This window comes from Penicillium concentricum (assembly GCF_028827145.1).
Source record: "Penicillium concentricum strain IBT 3081 chromosome Unknown utg000001l_segment0_segment0, whole genome shotgun sequence".
NCBI lineage: Eukaryota > Fungi > Ascomycota > Eurotiomycetes > Eurotiales > Aspergillaceae > Penicillium > Penicillium concentricum.
Window position 1 is genome coordinate 2,790,934 of NW_026622754.1, and position 17,680 is coordinate 2,808,613.

The 17,680-nt window shown below is 47.5% G+C and overlaps 9 protein-coding genes across 9 annotated transcripts; 2 read left to right on the forward strand and 7 right to left on the reverse strand.

Annotated features, from left to right (window-relative positions):
* Positions 1-494: 494 nt before the first annotated feature.
* Positions 495-1,463, forward strand: N7517_001051 (GPI anchored serine-threonine rich family protein; the record flags this gene model as incomplete). Its single annotated transcript, XM_056718781.1, has 4 exons — positions 495-546; positions 596-674; positions 732-866; positions 932-1,463. 4 exons carry the CDS (start codon positions 495-497, stop codon positions 1,461-1,463), a joined length of 798 nt encoding a protein of 265 aa, XP_056582916.1.
* A 775-nt stretch (positions 1,464-2,238) lies between these two features.
* N7517_001052 (Dimeric alpha-beta barrel) lies at positions 2,239-3,392 on the reverse strand (the record flags this gene model as incomplete). The annotated part of the gene is made up of 5 exons (XM_056718782.1): positions 2,239-2,738; positions 2,787-3,010; positions 3,062-3,129; positions 3,186-3,254; positions 3,315-3,392. 5 exons carry the CDS (start codon positions 3,390-3,392, stop codon positions 2,239-2,241), a joined length of 939 nt encoding a protein of 312 aa, XP_056582917.1.
* Positions 3,393-3,654: 262 nt separating this feature from the next.
* N7517_001053 (Dimeric alpha-beta barrel) lies at positions 3,655-4,131 on the reverse strand (the record flags this gene model as incomplete). Its single annotated transcript, XM_056718783.1, has 1 exon — positions 3,655-4,131. The coding sequence occupies one exon, from the start codon at positions 4,129-4,131 to the stop codon at positions 3,655-3,657; it is 477 nt and encodes a 158-aa protein (XP_056582918.1).
* Positions 4,132-4,954: 823 nt separating this feature from the next.
* On the reverse strand, positions 4,955-6,134 carry N7517_001054 (aldo/keto reductase family protein; the record flags this gene model as incomplete). The annotated part of the gene is made up of 4 exons (XM_056718784.1): positions 4,955-5,460; positions 5,527-5,851; positions 5,909-5,991; positions 6,053-6,134. The coding sequence occupies 4 exons, from the start codon at positions 6,132-6,134 to the stop codon at positions 4,955-4,957; spliced, it is 996 nt and encodes a 331-aa protein (XP_056582919.1).
* Positions 6,135-7,019: 885 nt separating this feature from the next.
* On the reverse strand, positions 7,020-8,371 carry N7517_001055 (Aldolase-type TIM barrel; the record flags this gene model as incomplete). Its single annotated transcript, XM_056718785.1, has 7 exons — positions 7,020-7,079; positions 7,134-7,470; positions 7,528-7,759; positions 7,813-7,921; positions 7,980-8,108; positions 8,177-8,220; positions 8,293-8,371. The coding sequence occupies 7 exons, from the start codon at positions 8,369-8,371 to the stop codon at positions 7,020-7,022; spliced, it is 990 nt and encodes a 329-aa protein (XP_056582920.1).
* A 1,190-nt stretch (positions 8,372-9,561) lies between these two features.
* Positions 9,562-12,636, forward strand: N7517_001056 (non-ribosomal peptide synthetase; the record flags this gene model as incomplete). The annotated part of the gene is made up of 1 exon (XM_056718786.1): positions 9,562-12,636. One exon carries the CDS (start codon positions 9,562-9,564, stop codon positions 12,634-12,636), a length of 3,075 nt encoding a protein of 1,024 aa, XP_056582921.1.
* A 117-nt stretch (positions 12,637-12,753) lies between these two features.
* N7517_001057 (uncharacterized protein) lies at positions 12,754-14,089 on the reverse strand (the record flags this gene model as incomplete). The annotated part of the gene is made up of 5 exons (XM_056718787.1): positions 12,754-13,308; positions 13,406-13,709; positions 13,779-13,846; positions 13,902-13,997; positions 14,048-14,089. 5 exons carry the CDS (start codon positions 14,087-14,089, stop codon positions 12,754-12,756), a joined length of 1,065 nt encoding a protein of 354 aa, XP_056582922.1.
* A 391-nt stretch (positions 14,090-14,480) lies between these two features.
* N7517_001058 (translation machinery-associated protein 20) lies at positions 14,481-15,373 on the reverse strand (the record flags this gene model as incomplete). The annotated part of the gene is made up of 3 exons (XM_056718788.1): positions 14,481-14,871; positions 14,990-15,130; positions 15,360-15,373. 3 exons carry the CDS (start codon positions 15,371-15,373, stop codon positions 14,481-14,483), a joined length of 546 nt encoding a protein of 181 aa, XP_056582923.1.
* A 417-nt stretch (positions 15,374-15,790) lies between these two features.
* On the reverse strand, positions 15,791-17,408 carry N7517_001059 (YchF/Obg family ATPase; the record flags this gene model as incomplete). Its single annotated transcript, XM_056718789.1, has 3 exons — positions 15,791-16,342; positions 16,605-17,162; positions 17,334-17,408. 3 exons carry the CDS (start codon positions 17,406-17,408, stop codon positions 15,791-15,793), a joined length of 1,185 nt encoding a protein of 394 aa, XP_056582924.1.
* Between the last annotated feature and the right edge of the window lie 272 nt (positions 17,409-17,680).

Consider the following 17,680-nt stretch of genomic DNA (forward strand, 5'->3'; position numbering starts at 1 on the left):
TCGGCGTACAACATCCATGGTAGGCGTACATATCTGTAGACGGCCGCACTCCGAGTGTATGTTAAGTACATAATAAGGGTCACATCGAATAATGAATTATATTATAAACCAAAGTGGGATTTGCCTGAGACTAGCTCGTCGGCGAACCATGAAGATCTTCTTTTCTCCAGCATGGAACCTCACGCGGACCCTGATTTCCCACGTTTTCGTAATATAAAACCATTTAAATATTATTACAATGCTTTAAAACCGGGTACAGCTCACTATGTCAGTTCTATTTTCAGGTGTATTTCCCGTATTGGGAGAGACATTGTTAATGGTTCAGCGGACATCCAAGGTTGTGCAATATCAGAACTGTTTGGCATGTACTTAATGACAAGGATCTCTTAAATCTGAAGATTTTTCTAACTTCCATCTTCAACTTCTCGCATCACTCTCTTTTTCACACTTCCACATTCGTTTTTAGTCTACCACTTTCGCTTAATTCAGTCAAGATGCGTTTCTCTATCCTTCTGTCTATGCTGCCTTTGGCCCTCTCCGTTGCAGGTATGTAAATCACCCCATGACACGTGAGTCTCTCTAACAATAAATCTAGCTATCAACGTCACCGAGCCTGCCAAGGGTGACAAGCTCGATGTCTCCCACACTTTCGCCGTGAAGTGGACTTCCGTCAAGTATGTTGACTATAATCCCTTACCCTGGCCATAACAGCCAAAGCTAACCCATTGCAGCACTGACGACTCCACCGTTGACATCGTCCTTATCAACAACAATGTCTACCCCAATGTTGAGGAGAAGATCGCCTCCGGCGTCGACACCTCCGCAGGCTCCTACACCGTCAAGGGTCTGAAGGATGTTACCGTTGGGTAAGATCACCTTTGCAACGCATTTTATATATCTATGCCGTCCACTAACCCAACCTGCACTGTAGTTCTGGTTTCCAGATCAACCTGCTCTCCACCGAGCGCCAGAACACCGGCATCCTCGCTCAGTCCCAGAAGTTCGAGGTGACCGAGCCTGATAATGGCCCCTCCACTACTACTACCGGTACATCTTCCACTATTTCTTCTGAATCTTCTTCTGTCTCTTCCTCTGCTTCCACCTCTACTGGTACCCACACCACTGAGACCGATGCTTCCACTACTGGTACTTCCACCCCAGGCGTTTCTATTATCAAACCCTCCACCGGAAACTTTACCTCTGGATCCCTTACTACTAGTCTCCCCCATGGAAAAAACAGCACTGATACTTCTCTCCTTACAGCCACCGGAACTGCCTCCACCGGAACTTCTACTGGTACCAACACCAAGACTGGTCTGACCACCTCCGCCACCGGCACTTCTACCGGCACCGCTACCGGTTCTGCCACTGCCTCCCCTACTGCCTCCGAGGGTGCTGCTATGGCCCTGGTTGCCCCCGGTGCCGCCGCTGGCCTTCTGGCTGGTTTCCTCGCTTTCCTGTAAGTTTCAACTTGAAGATTAGCTGATCTTCCGAGCTTTGGTATTTGCCGAGGTTCGGGAAGGCTTCAGCTTGAAGGTGTGGAGAGCTGCGACCTAAGTTCTGGGAATTGGGTTATTTATGGGAGGAAAGATAATGAATGGATGGATTTCTTTGCTTTGCTTTTTTTTTTTTTGCAGGTGGTTGGTCGGCCTTTCGAGGTTTCATCTATGGATGTAGACTAGGGATGTAATCGGATGATGCATATGAGCTTGCTTTTTTTTTTTTTTTTTTGCTATGTTCCATAGATCCATCCTAGGTCTCTACTTGTTTTGGTTATTTGATATCCCAGTTCTGGAGGTGTTGTCTTCAAGATTTGCTGAAGTCAACTATTTTTACTTCTTTACGCCGTTATTTCACAGTTCTTCCACTTCCCCATACCCACCAAACGGGTTTTGGGCATTTGAGATTCAATTATATATTACATTCTTGTCGGACAACTTTTGTTTTTGGGGACACTCCACATGCAGACATGTAGTACAGCAGCATCTTGAAACGCCTCCGCGTGAATACCCAGCCAGAACAAAGAAATTCCGATATTTCAACCAGCACGGATCACCTCCTGCATATGAAGTCAGATTCGATACCATGTTGGTATAACATCGAAACTGGGACTGCAACGACCATCAAACCCCAACACAACAACTATGAGACAGCCTCGCTGGTACTTCATTGTTGATCCGCACCGCACGCAATGCAATGCCAATATCTCAAGCTTAACGGGGCACACGTCCGGCAAGGCTAGGACTCTGAAATCCTCTTTTCCGTCACCTGTTTCGCTTGGTTCGCCTTTCTGCGGCGCTCTCGCTTCCTCCTATTGGCGGCTTTTTTCTTCTCCCGCTCAGTAAGCGCAGATTCGCGTCTCCTATTCATGCTCCCCTTCTTTGCAATTGGGGTCCTGGCCGTCTCTTCTTCGCTCTCGTCCATTTCATTGGCCTTACGCTTTTGAGAAGATGTACCCTCGGTCTCTACTGCATCGATGGGCTCGCCGATTGACTCAATGCCTTCGTGCAAGTGATTAGCATGCCTCTCCTCATTTTCCTCCGTTTCGTTCTCTTTCTCTGTCAGACTCTGTTCAGATATCATCTGCTGGCTCTCGTCCTCTTCGTCTGAGGTTTTCTCGGTCTCACACTCGGTCTCTTCGGCCTCGTCTTCGGTGACCATGTCTGGACTTTCCTTCCCTTTCAGCCTTCTTTTCCAGGTGGCTCTTTTTCTGTTTTGATCACTGGTGATAATATCCTCTGCGCTATGTTAGCGTATGAAGTATGTTATGCCGCACTAAACCCTACCCTCTTTGTTCCTCAATTTCTGCAGGAATTCTCCCAAAAGCTTGTGGGTTACAGAGGCTCTTGCGACGCAAGGGTCGGGTATCTCATTCAATCTCTCCCAGGCAACTTTTTCTGAGTAATCTATCGGGATTTTGTTTCCCGGTAAAGTGTAGAAAGCTTCCTTCAATATGGGGTTTATGTTCTCCGAACTTCCATCTGGGTTTTTGGAGTAATACCAGCCATTCCTAGATGTTTGAGCGCCATGTATAAGAAGTATCCAACAACGCAAAACTCACAAGTGGACGTAATGGTAGCCATAAACCCCGCCATCGCGGACATAATGGTGTCTGCAATACCAATCATTCTAGAATGCAGAGTCAGATTTCGGCAATGGATTACACATGTACAATCCTCTCTCACCGAGTCGTTGAACTTTTCAGTCCTAATTGTATACTCGCCAAAGTCATCCTTCAGAAGACCCTCCGATGTCTAATGTTGTTTCCATAATTAGCGTGTGTGTATGGTCAGAAGAGCTAGTTGAGCACTTACTGGAGTATCAAAGGGATCGGCACGTTGAGCCCGCATCCGGATTGGCCTGCCCGACAAAGTAGAACCGGAAACTCCCATGGCTATTCTGAATATGACAAATTCAAGTCATAGCAAATATGAAGCTATTCAGGGGAATCACTAAAAAACGGAACATTCGGAATATTCTTCCGATCTTTCTTCTTTTAGGCTAGTACAGGTGGGTCTATCTATATACATAGTGGGAATATATATAGTGAGTGATCTACTCGGTGAACTACAACTTTGAGTTATAAGCCAATTGATCAAGGGATTGTAACTCAATTATCTGAATAACCAGTACAACATAATTTCAAAAATATGTTTAGGGCTTGGGAATCACAGGTTGGAACTCGACCTCGTAGATTTCCAGCTCTCCCTTTCCTTCAACGAGTTTCGGAATATCACCAAGAACAGCATTGCGATCCCATGACCTCTGTCGGGTTTCTGTGTCCTTCCATATCACCATCGACATCCATGGCTGCTCTGATCCCTTTCCAGGGCGCTCTTCGTCCAACGCATCGTCAGTGCACCAGCCACTGGCAATGCTCGAGGGCGCATCGTTAGACTCGAGAAGGTCCGCGTTCACAGCCCGAGAGACTAGGGAAAGATCATCTTGGAAATCCTGAGTCAAGGATCGAGTAGGGAAGAAAGCAAAGGAGACATCGGCCGTGTAATCCTCGAGCCCGACCAGAGGCACAATGCCAACTCCTTCCTCATAGGTTGTATGGTACAAAACGATCGTTCCAGCAACAATCTGCAAGAAGTCATCCATGAATGGCTTATAATACGGAGCGGCCATGAAGTTGAGGTGAGACTGGAGATCATCCCAATCTTAGGAAGACTGTTATTTTGTGATTTCATCTGATCCTCTCATCGAGAAGGGACTCACCAACAATCATAACCATCACAGTAGGGTCTTTTTTGTCCAAGCCCCATACCATACGCTGGTATCCAGGTTGCACAATTGTATCCCGGATTGACCTGTTGAGGGTTTTTGCTGCCTCGCTGTTCTCGACCCGTGGATCGGCACCCTTCATCAGGGGAACGATGGTTACTTCTGTCACGGGGGAACCCATATTTAATAGTAATCTTAGTGGAGGTAGAATATTTATAAAGATATAACGGTCAAAAAGAACAGTTGCCATTTCTACGAACACTGGGAGGACTGACTTTATCTATTTACTGCAGTAGGCCTGACCAAACAATCAAGCCGCATGTATTCTCGACAGTTCCAAGGTTATCCGCCTGTACTCTTTACCCAAGTATCCCTAGGATCATATGTAGTCAACCATCACCTGATGGTTCAAAGTACGGTCAAAAGATTGCAAGTCAATTTACACAACCTTGACCACGTGAGTGGTAACATTGCAGCAAGGAATTAGATATATTCAAGTTATTATTGAATCACACAAGAGAGGCAATTTCCCCGCCTCAATGTGTACAACCACGCAATTATTGAGCGTTGTGCTCTATATGGCTGCGTGATTCCTGCATGTAGACATGCAGCTACGAGAGTGTATCTTGTGTAGAAGTGGCGAAATAAATTGCAAAAGTGAGCTAGGATTTGCAGTATGGCGTCAATAGGGTCCTCACATGATGTTATCAAGGTCTAAAAACAACGTCTACAAGTTGTATACCTTGATTCCAGGGAAGTATATTGTCGCGGTAGACTTCCCAATTGCACCGTCCAATTCCAAAGTTGCCAGTGTTTGCACATCCTCCTGCGGCAATTCCTTCCATAGAAGGTTCTCCTGCTGATGCTGTGAGGAGCGGCTCCTAGATACCGGCAATGTAGATCGTTGAGCTGCCCAGCTAAGCAAGACTTGACTGGCACTCATGCCATTCTTGGCTGAAATCTGTTGTACTGTTTCGTCTCCTAACAGAGTCGTTCCATAAGGCATGAACGGCTCAGGTGGGAAGACTCCATACTCGTATTTGACAGACGCAAATGGACTGTACGCCATGACCAGGATGTTGTGTTCTAGTAAGAACTCAACCAGTCGCTGATTGGGAAACCAGGGATGGCATTCGATCTGGTTGCATGAAAGCGGGACTTCGTCATCAGAGTCACTCTGAGCATCGAGGATTTCTTGCACATGTTCGACGTCGAAGTTCGAAACTCCAACCGCTCGAGCCTTCCCACAGCGAACCAAAGCCTTCATCGCATTTCATGTCGGAATGAAATTGCCTTGACCTCCATTGAGCGCAGCGACTGATGTTGGGCAATGTTCCAGGTCTGGAATAATGTTGCCCTTTTCATCGGCTGCACAGCCCTGATCCGCTATGGTCGTCGCTTCGGATATCCACGCCTTACGGAGATCCCCGGCCGGCTTGACGGCGACAGGATAGTGAACCAGGAATAAATCGACATAATCAATCCCTATTCGCTGGAGAGCCAGGTCCAACGCAACCTCCACATTTTGGGGAGCGCCAAAGTTGACCCACAGTTTATGGGTGACGAATATCTCTTTGCGTGGGACGCCGGACTGGCGAAGCGCCTCGCCAACCTCGGCATCTACCTGCAGAGGTAACACTCATCAGATGGGAAATACCAGAAACCGGAATGGACAGCATACATTGTATTCCCATGCACAGTCAAGATGACGACATCCGGCATGAATGGCTGTGCGAATTATCTGGATTGTTTTCTGTGGATCACCTTGAAAAGACAGTAAGTAGCCGAATATCCAGCAGAACTGAATATGAACCCTGTATCATACCGGTTGGACTCCAGCCCTCTAGGGTAAAAGTGCCAAATGCAGGCGAGGGGACCTGAATCTGCTTGCGGCCTCTGATATTCATTGGCAATGATTTGAACGTCATTTTAGGTGCCTTTGAGGGTCAATCAGCGGAATTTTGGTAAGGAACAAAAGAGGAAAAGACTCTTTGAAGCCCTAAAATTGAAGTTGGAGGGGATAAATAGAACAAATATATGGATCTCAGTAAATATTTCAAATGCTCTCCTATGCCTAAATATGGTTGATGAGGAAGTATCAAAAATAGTAATAAGTCTGAACTACAAAAAGAAAGGGAAAAGATGTAAGCTCAAATAGAGTTACCCAGTTCGTTGTGCTCCGAAGGAGAATGCAAGCAGGCGCATCATGCTTGCACAAGACCTAGGAAGACCATGGTAGGGATCTAGACTGTGATCATCAAGGAATATAGATGCAAAAGTAAGATTCCCCCGGACGGTTTCCTTTTTCAGTAGAAGATCAGTAGTCTAGCACTGTAGAATGGATATACTACGCGCTACAACATGTGAATATACAAATGATATCTACCTGTGGTCGATCTGATCTGCTATCTTCTATTCGGGATCCTGGATTCAGACTTGGGTCCGTACGCCATATCTCAGAATTATCTAAAGTGTAATGTTGAGAAGCAGAGATCCGGGTACTGTAGTATAACTTTGGGTGTTAGATGGAACTGAAACAGACAGTTCAAACGGTCCAATCAAGGAGTATTATGCAGGCTAGTATTACATACTAGGAATAATCTCCGCTAATCATGATTCAGAATAGTCTTGTCATTCTTTTCCTACTAAATCGCCTCTGATTCCATAGATCCAATATCAGATATCCTCCACCTTGCCCTTTCTGGTTGCTATATACAAATCCCCCGCCTCAGTTCTGTCATCTGTCACTATCGACTCTGACAAATCTTCGTTGTAAACTAACTCAGATGTTGCTAGTGGGCTTTCATAAATTCCTCTCCCTTCAATTGGAAGTCTGAAAAGATTGCTAGAACCTAGGATAGAGTTTATTAGAATGGAGAGCTTCTAGCTTCAACAGAGAGACGAACCTGCATCAATTTGTACTGGCCCGCACCTTGGCCACTTCGAGAATATCCAAGACGATAGGTGCTTTCGTCATCCAGATATGAAGGATAGTTGCTACTGTCAGTGACAGAATTATCATCAAACAGAGATTGACTCTCAGTCAAACGTTTGCAACCAGTGCCCTTTTGGAGGTTATGTAGGTCGTCAGTCATGATAGTCAATGCGTCCACACCAGCCAACTGTAGAAGCTCGTCAAGCGAGATTGTGGCGCATGCTTTGACTGTTGTGCTCATGGACTGCTTCTTGTAGAACTGCTGTGCCTGGACGCACAGACTAAGCAGAGGAATTTCGTCCGAGTATCTATCACTTGTGAGAAAAAGACGATTGGGACTAGATGTTGGCAAAGACCTGACTTACTTCTCATCGAAAAACACTTTAAGCTCGTGAACAAAAGGTGAGATGGAAACACAACCGGCCTCACCGGCCAAGACTGCTTGTTCCATTGTAAACACCGCAGTTGCTAGAGTCTTTATCCCACAAAGTTTCAATTCTCGACATGCCTGGAGACCTTCCCATGTGGCGACCACCTTCATAACCAACCGATTGGTGTCGAAAGTCGGATCTAGGAGATTACAGATTTTATGTAACCCTATTTGAACCCCTGTCAGTAGGATTCTATTATTCTGTTGACAGGTAACGTACGTTTTCCAGTCTCAACAATCCTCTCCTTGTGGTATGAGTAGCACGGATTTGCCATCACATGCACAGCACCAGTGATATTGGGAATAATAAAGAAAGCTAGCCGAATTGCCTATACAAGTTGTTCAATCAAGCGACGGGACAGCAGTCCATGAGACTTTTCGGCTTACCATGACTTCAAATGCCAGCTCCTCCAGTCTCAGAGTTGGGAATCCAGACTTCACTTTGGCACTGAAAGCAAGGACTTCTTTTACCAGACTCTCGTGGCGCGGCTTGATCATCTCACAGTAGATCTCTGCCTATAAAAAGAAACAATTTCAATCAGTCAATTTCTCAGACGGCTATTTTCAAAACGCAAAATATGTACTTGATTGGATGTTGCATCAACACATCCTGGAACTTCTGTCGACACTGATTGAAATCGAGGTATTAGCGTACGATACCGAACAAAAAATATGGATAAATTCGAGCAGAGTTCCATACCATCAACATCAAAGCTATCGACATCGACCTGGGTCTTTGAGCGCAGGTACTGGAGCAGATTGATCTGACACTCGGGCATTTTCGCGCTCGGTCAGGTAGATATGGGATATTTCAATAATCCAAGAATACTTAACAAATTTTTGAAAGTTCGGAAATTGTGCAATGCCCTCCTGTAAGGCAGATAGATCCCTTTTATAAGCTTCAAGCTCAGGGTTGGTTCGAATTTTGGGCTTTGAATAACCCAAAGCCACGCAGAGTAACATATCCTATCTCCACTAGCGCAAATTTTCCTTATAAAGGACTATACCTCGGTGGCATAATTTAGTGAAAATATATTTGCCGTGAGGTTTCATTATCATAGAGGCCCTCCGAACTATTAGAGATACCACCATGCATGGCTTTCCCATAAAACAACATCTATACTTTTAAACCTTATCAGAAATGCTGTGCTAGTCAATCTCGCGCTTAACTGGGTTGTTTGTTTGCTTTTTCGTTGTTGAGAAGCAGAAAGCCGAGTACTGCAGTACAACGTCGGGTTTTAGATGGAACTGAAAGAAACGGTGCAAACAATCCAATCAATTCGCGGTATGCAGGCCACTATAGAATATTAGAGGTAATCTCTGACCGTCATGAGCATCTCGCATCATAGCCAAGATATCAGAAGTTTCACAATTTATCATTTCTGGCTGCTATACAAATCCCCTGCGTAAGTCCTGCCATCTGTCACTAGTGAGATAGAGTTGCATTATTGCATGCATCTAATGTCAATATATATAAAGAACTTTAATCTCGGGCTGTCTTGACAGGGTACAATGTATGTCACATTGGCCACAACGCTAAAGCCTTTAGAGCTTTTGAAATAGCTTATCTTATGACTACCTACATCTGGGCTTGAAAGATTAGCATGAAGTGCTTACTGTTATCCTCAGCTGAAAAGAAAAATAAGTAAAAAGCTAGCATGTTGAAGTGCACATGTTAGTGGCAACTTTGCAGCATCGTCATTCGGGCAACACGAGGAGATTCCCACATGTCTTCATCGCGGTAGATGGCAGCGTACTCAAATAACGTCAGCGTGAAACGTATTACAGTGCACCGCCAGATTGATCCAACCCCAGGCAAGCTATCAAATAACTCTAATTGTGAACTAGGGTGAAGTAGATAGAAAGCAAGTCTATGGATTATTGGATTACGACGCATTGCTTCACTATATAGCCTCACAGGGGCTGCTTCCCTCGACCTGCATTCCAGATTCTCTGGCCTGGTTTCATCATGTCGCCCTCTCTCCTCTGTGCGAGAAAACTCGATGCAATCCTGGTGAGACACGTTGGACTTGCTCCACTTTTCAAGGCGCAGGCTCGGCTTCTTGGTCCAGTGATAGCCATAGAATCTGGCAAACATGCTGTCTCGTATAAGGAATTGCATTTCAAAGCCCTCCAGCTTGCACAATTGATCCGACTGGAAGCACCGGAACTAAGAACGCCAATTGCAATCGCCATCCCCCGAGGAGTCAACCATATTTTGGCGCAAATTGCTATTGCGTATGCCGGTGGAACCTGTGTCCCCTTGGACACAAAACAGCCGGACGTGTTTCTCCGGAAGCTTCTCCGAAACCTGGATGTGAAGCTGGCTCTGGTAGATGCCAGGAATTGGGGTCGATCTCTTGAGATCGACAATATCCTTGTTGACCATACACTGAGCCCTGTGATATCCGACGAGGAGTTTGAGGTCTCTTCCAATGGGCCATCAAGCTGTTCCCATATCCTACACACCTCAGGTACAACGGGATATCCCAAAGCCGCTCAGATTCTAGCTGGCGGACTCATCAACTTAGCATTCAGCTCAATAGCGCCATTTCAAGATGGCCAACGCCTTGCTCACATCGGCAATACCGTCTTCGACGTCACCCTGTTTGAAATCTGGGTGTGCTTGTTGAGAGGTGGGACCTTAGTGATCTATCCACATGAAACAGTCATAGACCCCGTTCTATTCTCACGGAGCCTCCGGGAGGACCGAATCGAGGCTGTGTTTGTTACAACCGCGTTGCTAAATACAATTGTCAGCACCTGTCCGGGAGCATTTTCCACCATCCACACTCTGGCGACCGGTGGTGAGCCGATCAACGTGCCGGTGATCCGAAAGATATTTGACAACGGGCCCCCGGAGCGAGTAGTCCACATATACGGGCCGACAGAATGCACCGTGTTTCTCATCGCGCACGACGTTACCGCAGCCAATATCCACAATGGTCAAATTCCACTCGGAAGGCCAGTTAACAATTGCCAGGTTTTCATAGTCGACGAAAATCTGATTCCAGTTCCAACAGGCAGCGAAGGGGAACTGGTGGTAGCCGGTGCAGCAGTTAGCGCAGGGTATTGTAGGAATCCTCTAGCCAACGCCAAGTCGTTTATAAACCCTCCACATCTTCCACTGAAAGGCCTCGCGATGGGATTTCCATGTCATGTCTACAGGACAGGTGATATCGAGCGTATGGACGAGTCTGGGTTATACTATTTTGTCGGCCGCCGGGACAGACAAGTCAAGATCCGAGGCCACCGCATCGAGCTAGAAGGTCTTGAGAATATCATCTTGGGCACTAATCTCGCGTCAGCAGCAGCTGTTGTCAAGATTGAGCCCAAGGATGCGAACGCAGAGCCAATACTGGTTGCCTATGTTGTACCGGAGTGCATCCACATCAACCGGGAGGCCGTAACACGAGCATTCATCAATCACGCTCCTCATCTTCCAGTGCCTCGCGTTGAGTTTATCTCGGAGCTTCCATTGGGAACGACAGGAAAGTGTAATCGAAAGAAGCTTGAGGAGCTGTATGTGGAGAAGATGAGGGTCGCGCGTGAGAGTCAACTGCACTCGGACGGAAACGCTAACTCCGTGGAGGCGCGTTTGGAGCAGCTCTGGCTCGAAATACTGGGGTATCCATTAGACCGGCTGAGTTCTTCCGATGACTTCTTCCATCTAGGCGGAACCTCACTGCAAGTCGCATATCTGATCGGCCGAATTCGACTTTTGCTAGGAATTGAGCTGCGGTCTGCAGCTCTATACGAGAATTCCACACTAAGCCAGCTCACGCAGCTGGTGCAAAAGCTGAAGGATGGACCAGCTTTGTCAAACGCAGCGGAGGAGCAAAGCGTCCTGGCTCGGGACTCGTTTCTGGGTCAAAATCTACGGGTCAGTCTCGACCCGACCGTCGACTGGCTCGACGCTTCAGAAGGCCGAGTGTTCCTCACCGGAGCCACTGGATTTGTCGGCGCCTTTCTTCTCGCAACAATGCTGTCTATGCCACAGGTCACCCAAGTCGCATGCCTTGTTCGCGCCCAGGATACATCCGCAGCCGACCTGCGCATCAAGAGAACATTAGAGAAGTACAAACTGCGTGGTTTCCAGGAGAGAAAAATCATTCCTATCACTGGCGACCTGTCGCTCCCACACCTTGGTCTTCCACAAGAACAGTACGATCATTATGCAAGCTGGGCGAGTGTTGTCTTCCATTTGGGGGCACTAGTCAGTTACGTCCAGCCATACTCCCGTCATCGAGCAGCCAATGTCCTGGGAACATTAGAGCTCTTACGATTTGCCAATCACTCCCGACCTAAACGACTGATCTACTCCTCGAGCATCGCCGCGTATGGACCGACGGGATTTGTCCAAGGAACCAAGACCATCCCAGAGGATGAGGCACCACTAGGCCACATCACAGCTCTACAGTATGACACGGGATATTCTCAAAGCCAATTCGTGGCGGAAAATGTGGTGTGGAATGCCATCCGCAACGGTTCACCCGCGATCATCATTCGTCTCGGGTATGTCTTGGGTCACAGTCAGACTGGAAGAGGGAACCCGAGCGACTTCATCGGCTGTCTCATGTCATCGTGTCTTCAGCTGGGACATTATCCCATCGTATCTGGACAACGCAAGGCGTTTGCATCAGTGGATTTCGTGGTATATGCAATGCTGCGAATCGCCGCCTTCGAAGAGAACGTGGGCCATGCTTATAATTTGATCCAGCCGGAACCCATAGATCTTCAGGAAGCCTTCGACTTAATCAGTGAACAGTGCCCTCGCCCGCTGAAAGGCATCTCATTTCCCCGCTGGCTGGACATGTTCGTCGACGATGCGACGAACCCGCTGCATCCCTTTCTTCCGCTATTCCAGGAGGAGATATGGGGTAGTCACACCCGTTGGGGGGTTCAAGAAAGTGCGCCTTGGTTTGAGATTAACAACACTCTCCGGGCTCTTCGCGATAGCCCGGAGCTGCTTGCTTGGATGCCGGCGCTGGATCTGCTTCGAAAGTACATTCCCGGGTGGTCTGCGGCTTCAAGCAATCTTTGAAGGATATAATCACATCTTTATTAAACCCCACAAGCATTGAAGACTCATTATTCTCCATAGAGAATCGAGGGACCAGTTTCCCTGGGTAGACTGTCTAAATAGATTATATTCCTTGTCCTAGCATATTCCGACCCCTATGGCCACACCACTCTCCTGAATCCCGTGGCGTCTCTTCTTTTTGACCGCAATTGGAGTCGTGGCCACTTCGTCTTCATCGTTGACCTTCCGCTTGCGATTTGGTAGGTCCGCGGAATCACACCGGCCTACTTCTTTACGCTTCGCCTCGGGTATCCTCTCCTTCTTACGCTTCTTGTTTCCAGGCTCCATTCCTTCGTGGTTCTCTTGAGACTCCTGCTCCTCGAACTTTCGCTTTTCGGCTTTCAGCTTGTTCAGTCGAGGACTATCCTGCTCCTCGGCCTGGTTGCTTTCGGCCTTCTTCTGTCTCTTCTGCTTCTTGCCCTCTTCGGGCTCTTTCTCTGACCTTTCGGTCTTCCTGGGATGGGGTTTTGACTTAACGCTGGTGAACTTTGTCGTAGTCGAGTTTCTCTTCGTTGTGGGCACTTTGTTTTCGGGTAGCTCTTCCTGAGGCGTCTGGTCGGTGGAGGAACCACCTCCAGATGTGTCGCCCTCTGATTTCACCGAGGTCTCGCTCGCAGATCTGAACGTCACATCCTCGTTGACAATTGGCATATCCCATTCACAGATGTCGTTTCCACACCATTCTGCTCAATATTAGCCATGAGTCATGGCATTAATGATCCAATCTCACCTTCGTATTGTCGCTCGGTTCTTTCAGCTGTGACTGTCTGGTGTCAGCTATACCACATACTAGGAGAGACCAAGCCATACCTCGCTTCCGCTCTCGTTGCTCAAGTTCCGTCCAAAACCAAGGAGCAGGACGGCTAATATTTTCAATGCAGCGATCAGGTTTCGCTGGCAATTTGTCCCAAGGAATCTTATCTGACCGATCTTCCCAAACAAGGCTGTTGGGCGGGTGGTACTCGGCTATCTTCTGTTTCACATGAAGCTTCTCTTCACTGCCATCTGGGTTCAATGAGTAATACCAACCAGTCCTGGCCAGAGGTTAGAAACGGGGTACATAGTGGTCAGACATGTTCATAGGAAGCAAGGTAAAAACTAACAAATTGACGTAATGGTACGATTCAGCACCCGGATAACTGTAATACCTATGCTTGCAGTACCAATCCTCCTGGAATAAGGTCAGATTCATGATCTATAAGAGGTTATTGTCCAATGACTCTCACCTGTGCATTGTAATTTGATCTCACGATGTAGTAACTGCCAAAAGACTTGTCAAAGCACCCGGATGGCTGCCACTCCTGTAGTATACTCCGATTGAGCTGGAAATGATTATTATTCCGTGCGTTCAAGTCCACTGGCATTGACTCACTGGCTCATATGTCAACCGGTATTTCCTATCGTTGGAAGCCATCGTACGGTATATTTCGACTGAATCCAAAGAGACTTTGGTAAAAAGGAGGAAATGGGTACTTGAAGTTAAGAACCTCCGAGCAATCCGGTGGTCGTGACATGGCGTCATGTACTTCCGCTTCTGGTCAACACATAAAAATGCAAAACACTACATTAAAAGCCACCTTAACAGCCTCGTTAGAAGAATGAATAGAAGAAGCCATCTACACTCAATCAATACGTATTGAACCAATCTGGATCCTCGTCCAGAATAGAGATATTTTTCATTTCAAATCATCCAACACATACATGTAATCATCACCATACGTGCAGAGAGGTATAGTTCCAAGCCAAAACAACACAAAAGACCCGCAACCCCAGCCCAATGAATCCCTTGCTTTCTCAAAACCTTCCTAATCCAAATGCATTCTCCAAAGCCCATCACCAACATAATGACCTTCATCAATAACAACTCCCTTCCCTTTACTCTTAATCTCCTCAGTGCCAACCTTCAGCATGCCAATCATACAAATCTCCTCCTTGCCCTCGGCCTTAACACCAACAATCTGCCCAGCCTCAAGCGCATGCTCGGCATCAGGTAGACGGCCTCCGGGGGAGGTGAGACCGGGAGCCATGAGCGTTGCGCCGGAGAGGACGAAGCGGATGGCGCCGCGGTCGATCTGGATTGTCGGGACTGCGGAGGGGTAGGCGTGGATGAGGCGGAGGTGGGGGACTGGGGGTCCGTCGATGGGTTGGAAGAAGAGGGGGGTTGAGTCTATTGTGTAGAGGGTCACGCGGTCGGGTCTGTGGTTTTGGTTAGCTCTGGGGTCGAAGGAATGAGATGCATAGCATATTGATGTCGGAAGTTGGAAATGACGTTGATGGAATTGGACGGTGGAAAATGGGGGGTCGGGAACTGTACAGTTTCACGGCTTCCAATGAGGCCTTCTTGGGCATGACATCTTCAATGAAGGGCTCGAAGCCGGGGTATGTCTCCAGCAGCTTTTGGCGCAGGCCGCGCTGCACTGAGGACTTCACCTTGGACCGGTTGCTTGGGGGGATACTAGACGGAGCAGGGATATTAGATTGTGTCAATGATAAAGTTTTGTGGCAAGATCTATCCCGTAGGAGATGTGTATGTCTTGGTCTGGAGTGTAAGACAGCTCATGCGGTCTTTGCAGTGCGGCAAAACCGGGGGACATGTGTGGTCCAATTTGGCAGGCAGGAGGTTCCGATCAAGCCACTGGACCAGCTGTTGGGTTGCTGCAGATTGACTGAAGGGTTTGACTCACTCTTTCTTAAACATGATGCTGGTTGAAGGTGTGGTGATATGAGAATCAAGCTCTTGATACGCAAGTGGGATGCGCGGGGAATATGGTCACGTGACTGATAGAGTGCTTTGCTTTTTTTTTCTATTTGATACTGAACGGCTCAGAATAGGATGAAATGGATGATCTGACACTGAATATGAGCGGTTGTGAACTGGTCTCCAAGTATCAAGGCAATTGAACCATCTACAAAAGGGAAATCGGGTTTGTCCTACAACAAAACAGACATGTTTTGAACTTGGAGAATGCAAAGGAGCTAGCAATATGATTTGCATCAGGAAGTCAAGATTGTTTTACAGGAGCTTTTTAAAAAAAATCTTCAGTTAGAAAAAAAAAACTTATTGGCAAGACTCATCCACACTGGTGTATCATTTAAAACTATTGTCTATGTGCACCTAGTGCTTAGCAGCACCGGCCTTGATGAGCATGATATCGCCGTCCTCGACGACGTAATCCTTGCCCTTGGTCATAATCTTACCAGCAGCCTTGATGCCATTTTCATCACCGTACTCACGGAGAGCAGAGTAGTTGTACACGATAGCCTGAATGAAGGTCTTCTCGAAGTCGGTGTGAATGACACCAGCCGCGGCGGGGGCCTTGATGCCCTTACGGATGGTCCATTGGCGAACCTCATCCTCACCAGTGGTGAAGAAGCTGCCCAAGTTCATAGACTGACGCATGGTAGTAATGATCTTGGGCAGACCGGACTTGGTGCCCAGGGTCTTGCACTCAGCCTCAGCGGCCGCATCATCGTGCATGAGGGTCAGACGCTCCTCGAACTGAGCCGAGACAGGAAGAATTGGGTCACCGGTAGAGTTGGTCTTGATCCACTCGAAGACCTTGGGGAGGTACTTGTTCTTCTGGCGGATGTAATCTCTCTCGCTCAGGTTGACAAGGTACACAACGGGCTTGGCAGTGAGCAGGAACAGAGGGTTGATAACTTCGACCTAAAACCAATTTGGTTAGCATGAGATTCTCAAAGAGTTTGAGTGATACAATCATGTAGAAGTGGACTCCAAAATTTCAGCATATAACTTTTATTCTCAAGGTGCCCTCGGATTGTGAGTATCCTTTTAATGAGGGCACTCAACGAGCTGGGTTAAATTTCGAGCAGTGCTCTTATTCATCAGGTAAGGAGTGGGTGTGGATAGAAGGGCAAGTTGGGTTGAGGGGAGGGGGAAAAAATAGAAGAAATTTTTTTCAACATACCTCTTTGGGGTTCCAGTCACCCTTGCGGATGTCATTGCCATCCTTAAGGAACTGAAGAATCTTGGCAGTGGTAGCCTCTTCTTCCTTGAGCTTCTTCATTTCCAGAGACTGGCCTCCACGGCGAGTCTGCTTGCCAAGAAGGTCAAGAGCCTTCTCAACAAACTCGATATCCTTGATGCGGAGCTCCTCGTTGATGATGGTCAGATCACGGCAAGGATCGACGTCACCCTCAACGTGGATGATCTCGGCATCATCGAAGCAGCGAACCACCTGGAAGATGGCATCGACAGCGCGGATGTGCGACAGGAAAGAGTTACCCAGACCGGCTCCAGTCGAGGCACCGCGGGTGAGACCGGCAATATCGTACACGGTCAAGTTGGCAGGAACCTGCGACTTGGGCTTGTAGTGGTCACAGAGCCAGTCGAACCGCTCATCGGGGACGATGACACGGGCCTCCTCGGGGTCAATGGTGGCATAGGGGAAATTGGCCGGGTTACCGAGGGAGGACTTAGTGATGGATTGGAAGAGTGTCGACTTGCCGACATTGGCAAGACCAACCTGAAGCCATAATGTTAGTCAATCATGGTTGAGAAGAGAAGAAGAAAAAAAGCTTGAGAGGAAAGGGGGCAAGGGGGTTTAAATAGTTTTTCGGAATTAAAAAGTGGACTGTGCTGTGTGGAAAAAAGGGAAGGGAAAAAAAAAGAAAGGGTGGGGGCCTAGCTCACATACGATACCACTCTTCAGGTTGTTTCCTGGACGGCCCAAAAGGACCTTTTCCTGAACTTGTTGCTTCTTGGGAGGCATTTTATTGGATTTTTTCTTCTTGCTTGAGTAGAAGCGACAGAAGAGAGGTGGGAGGTGGGGGGAAGTTGAAAGGCGGAAGCGGGAACAAGGATGGAGCGCGCCAAATGCAGGACCAGCTGCGGATCGATCGACGATACGAAGGAAGAAGATAGAAGATGTAGACGACGTGATGGCGAATGCCCACAGCAATTGCGGACAAGGTAAATGAATAAAAAGAGAGTAAATGAATGCGTATTTTTTGCTGTCCAAAAAGTGAAGTTGATGTTCGCGCC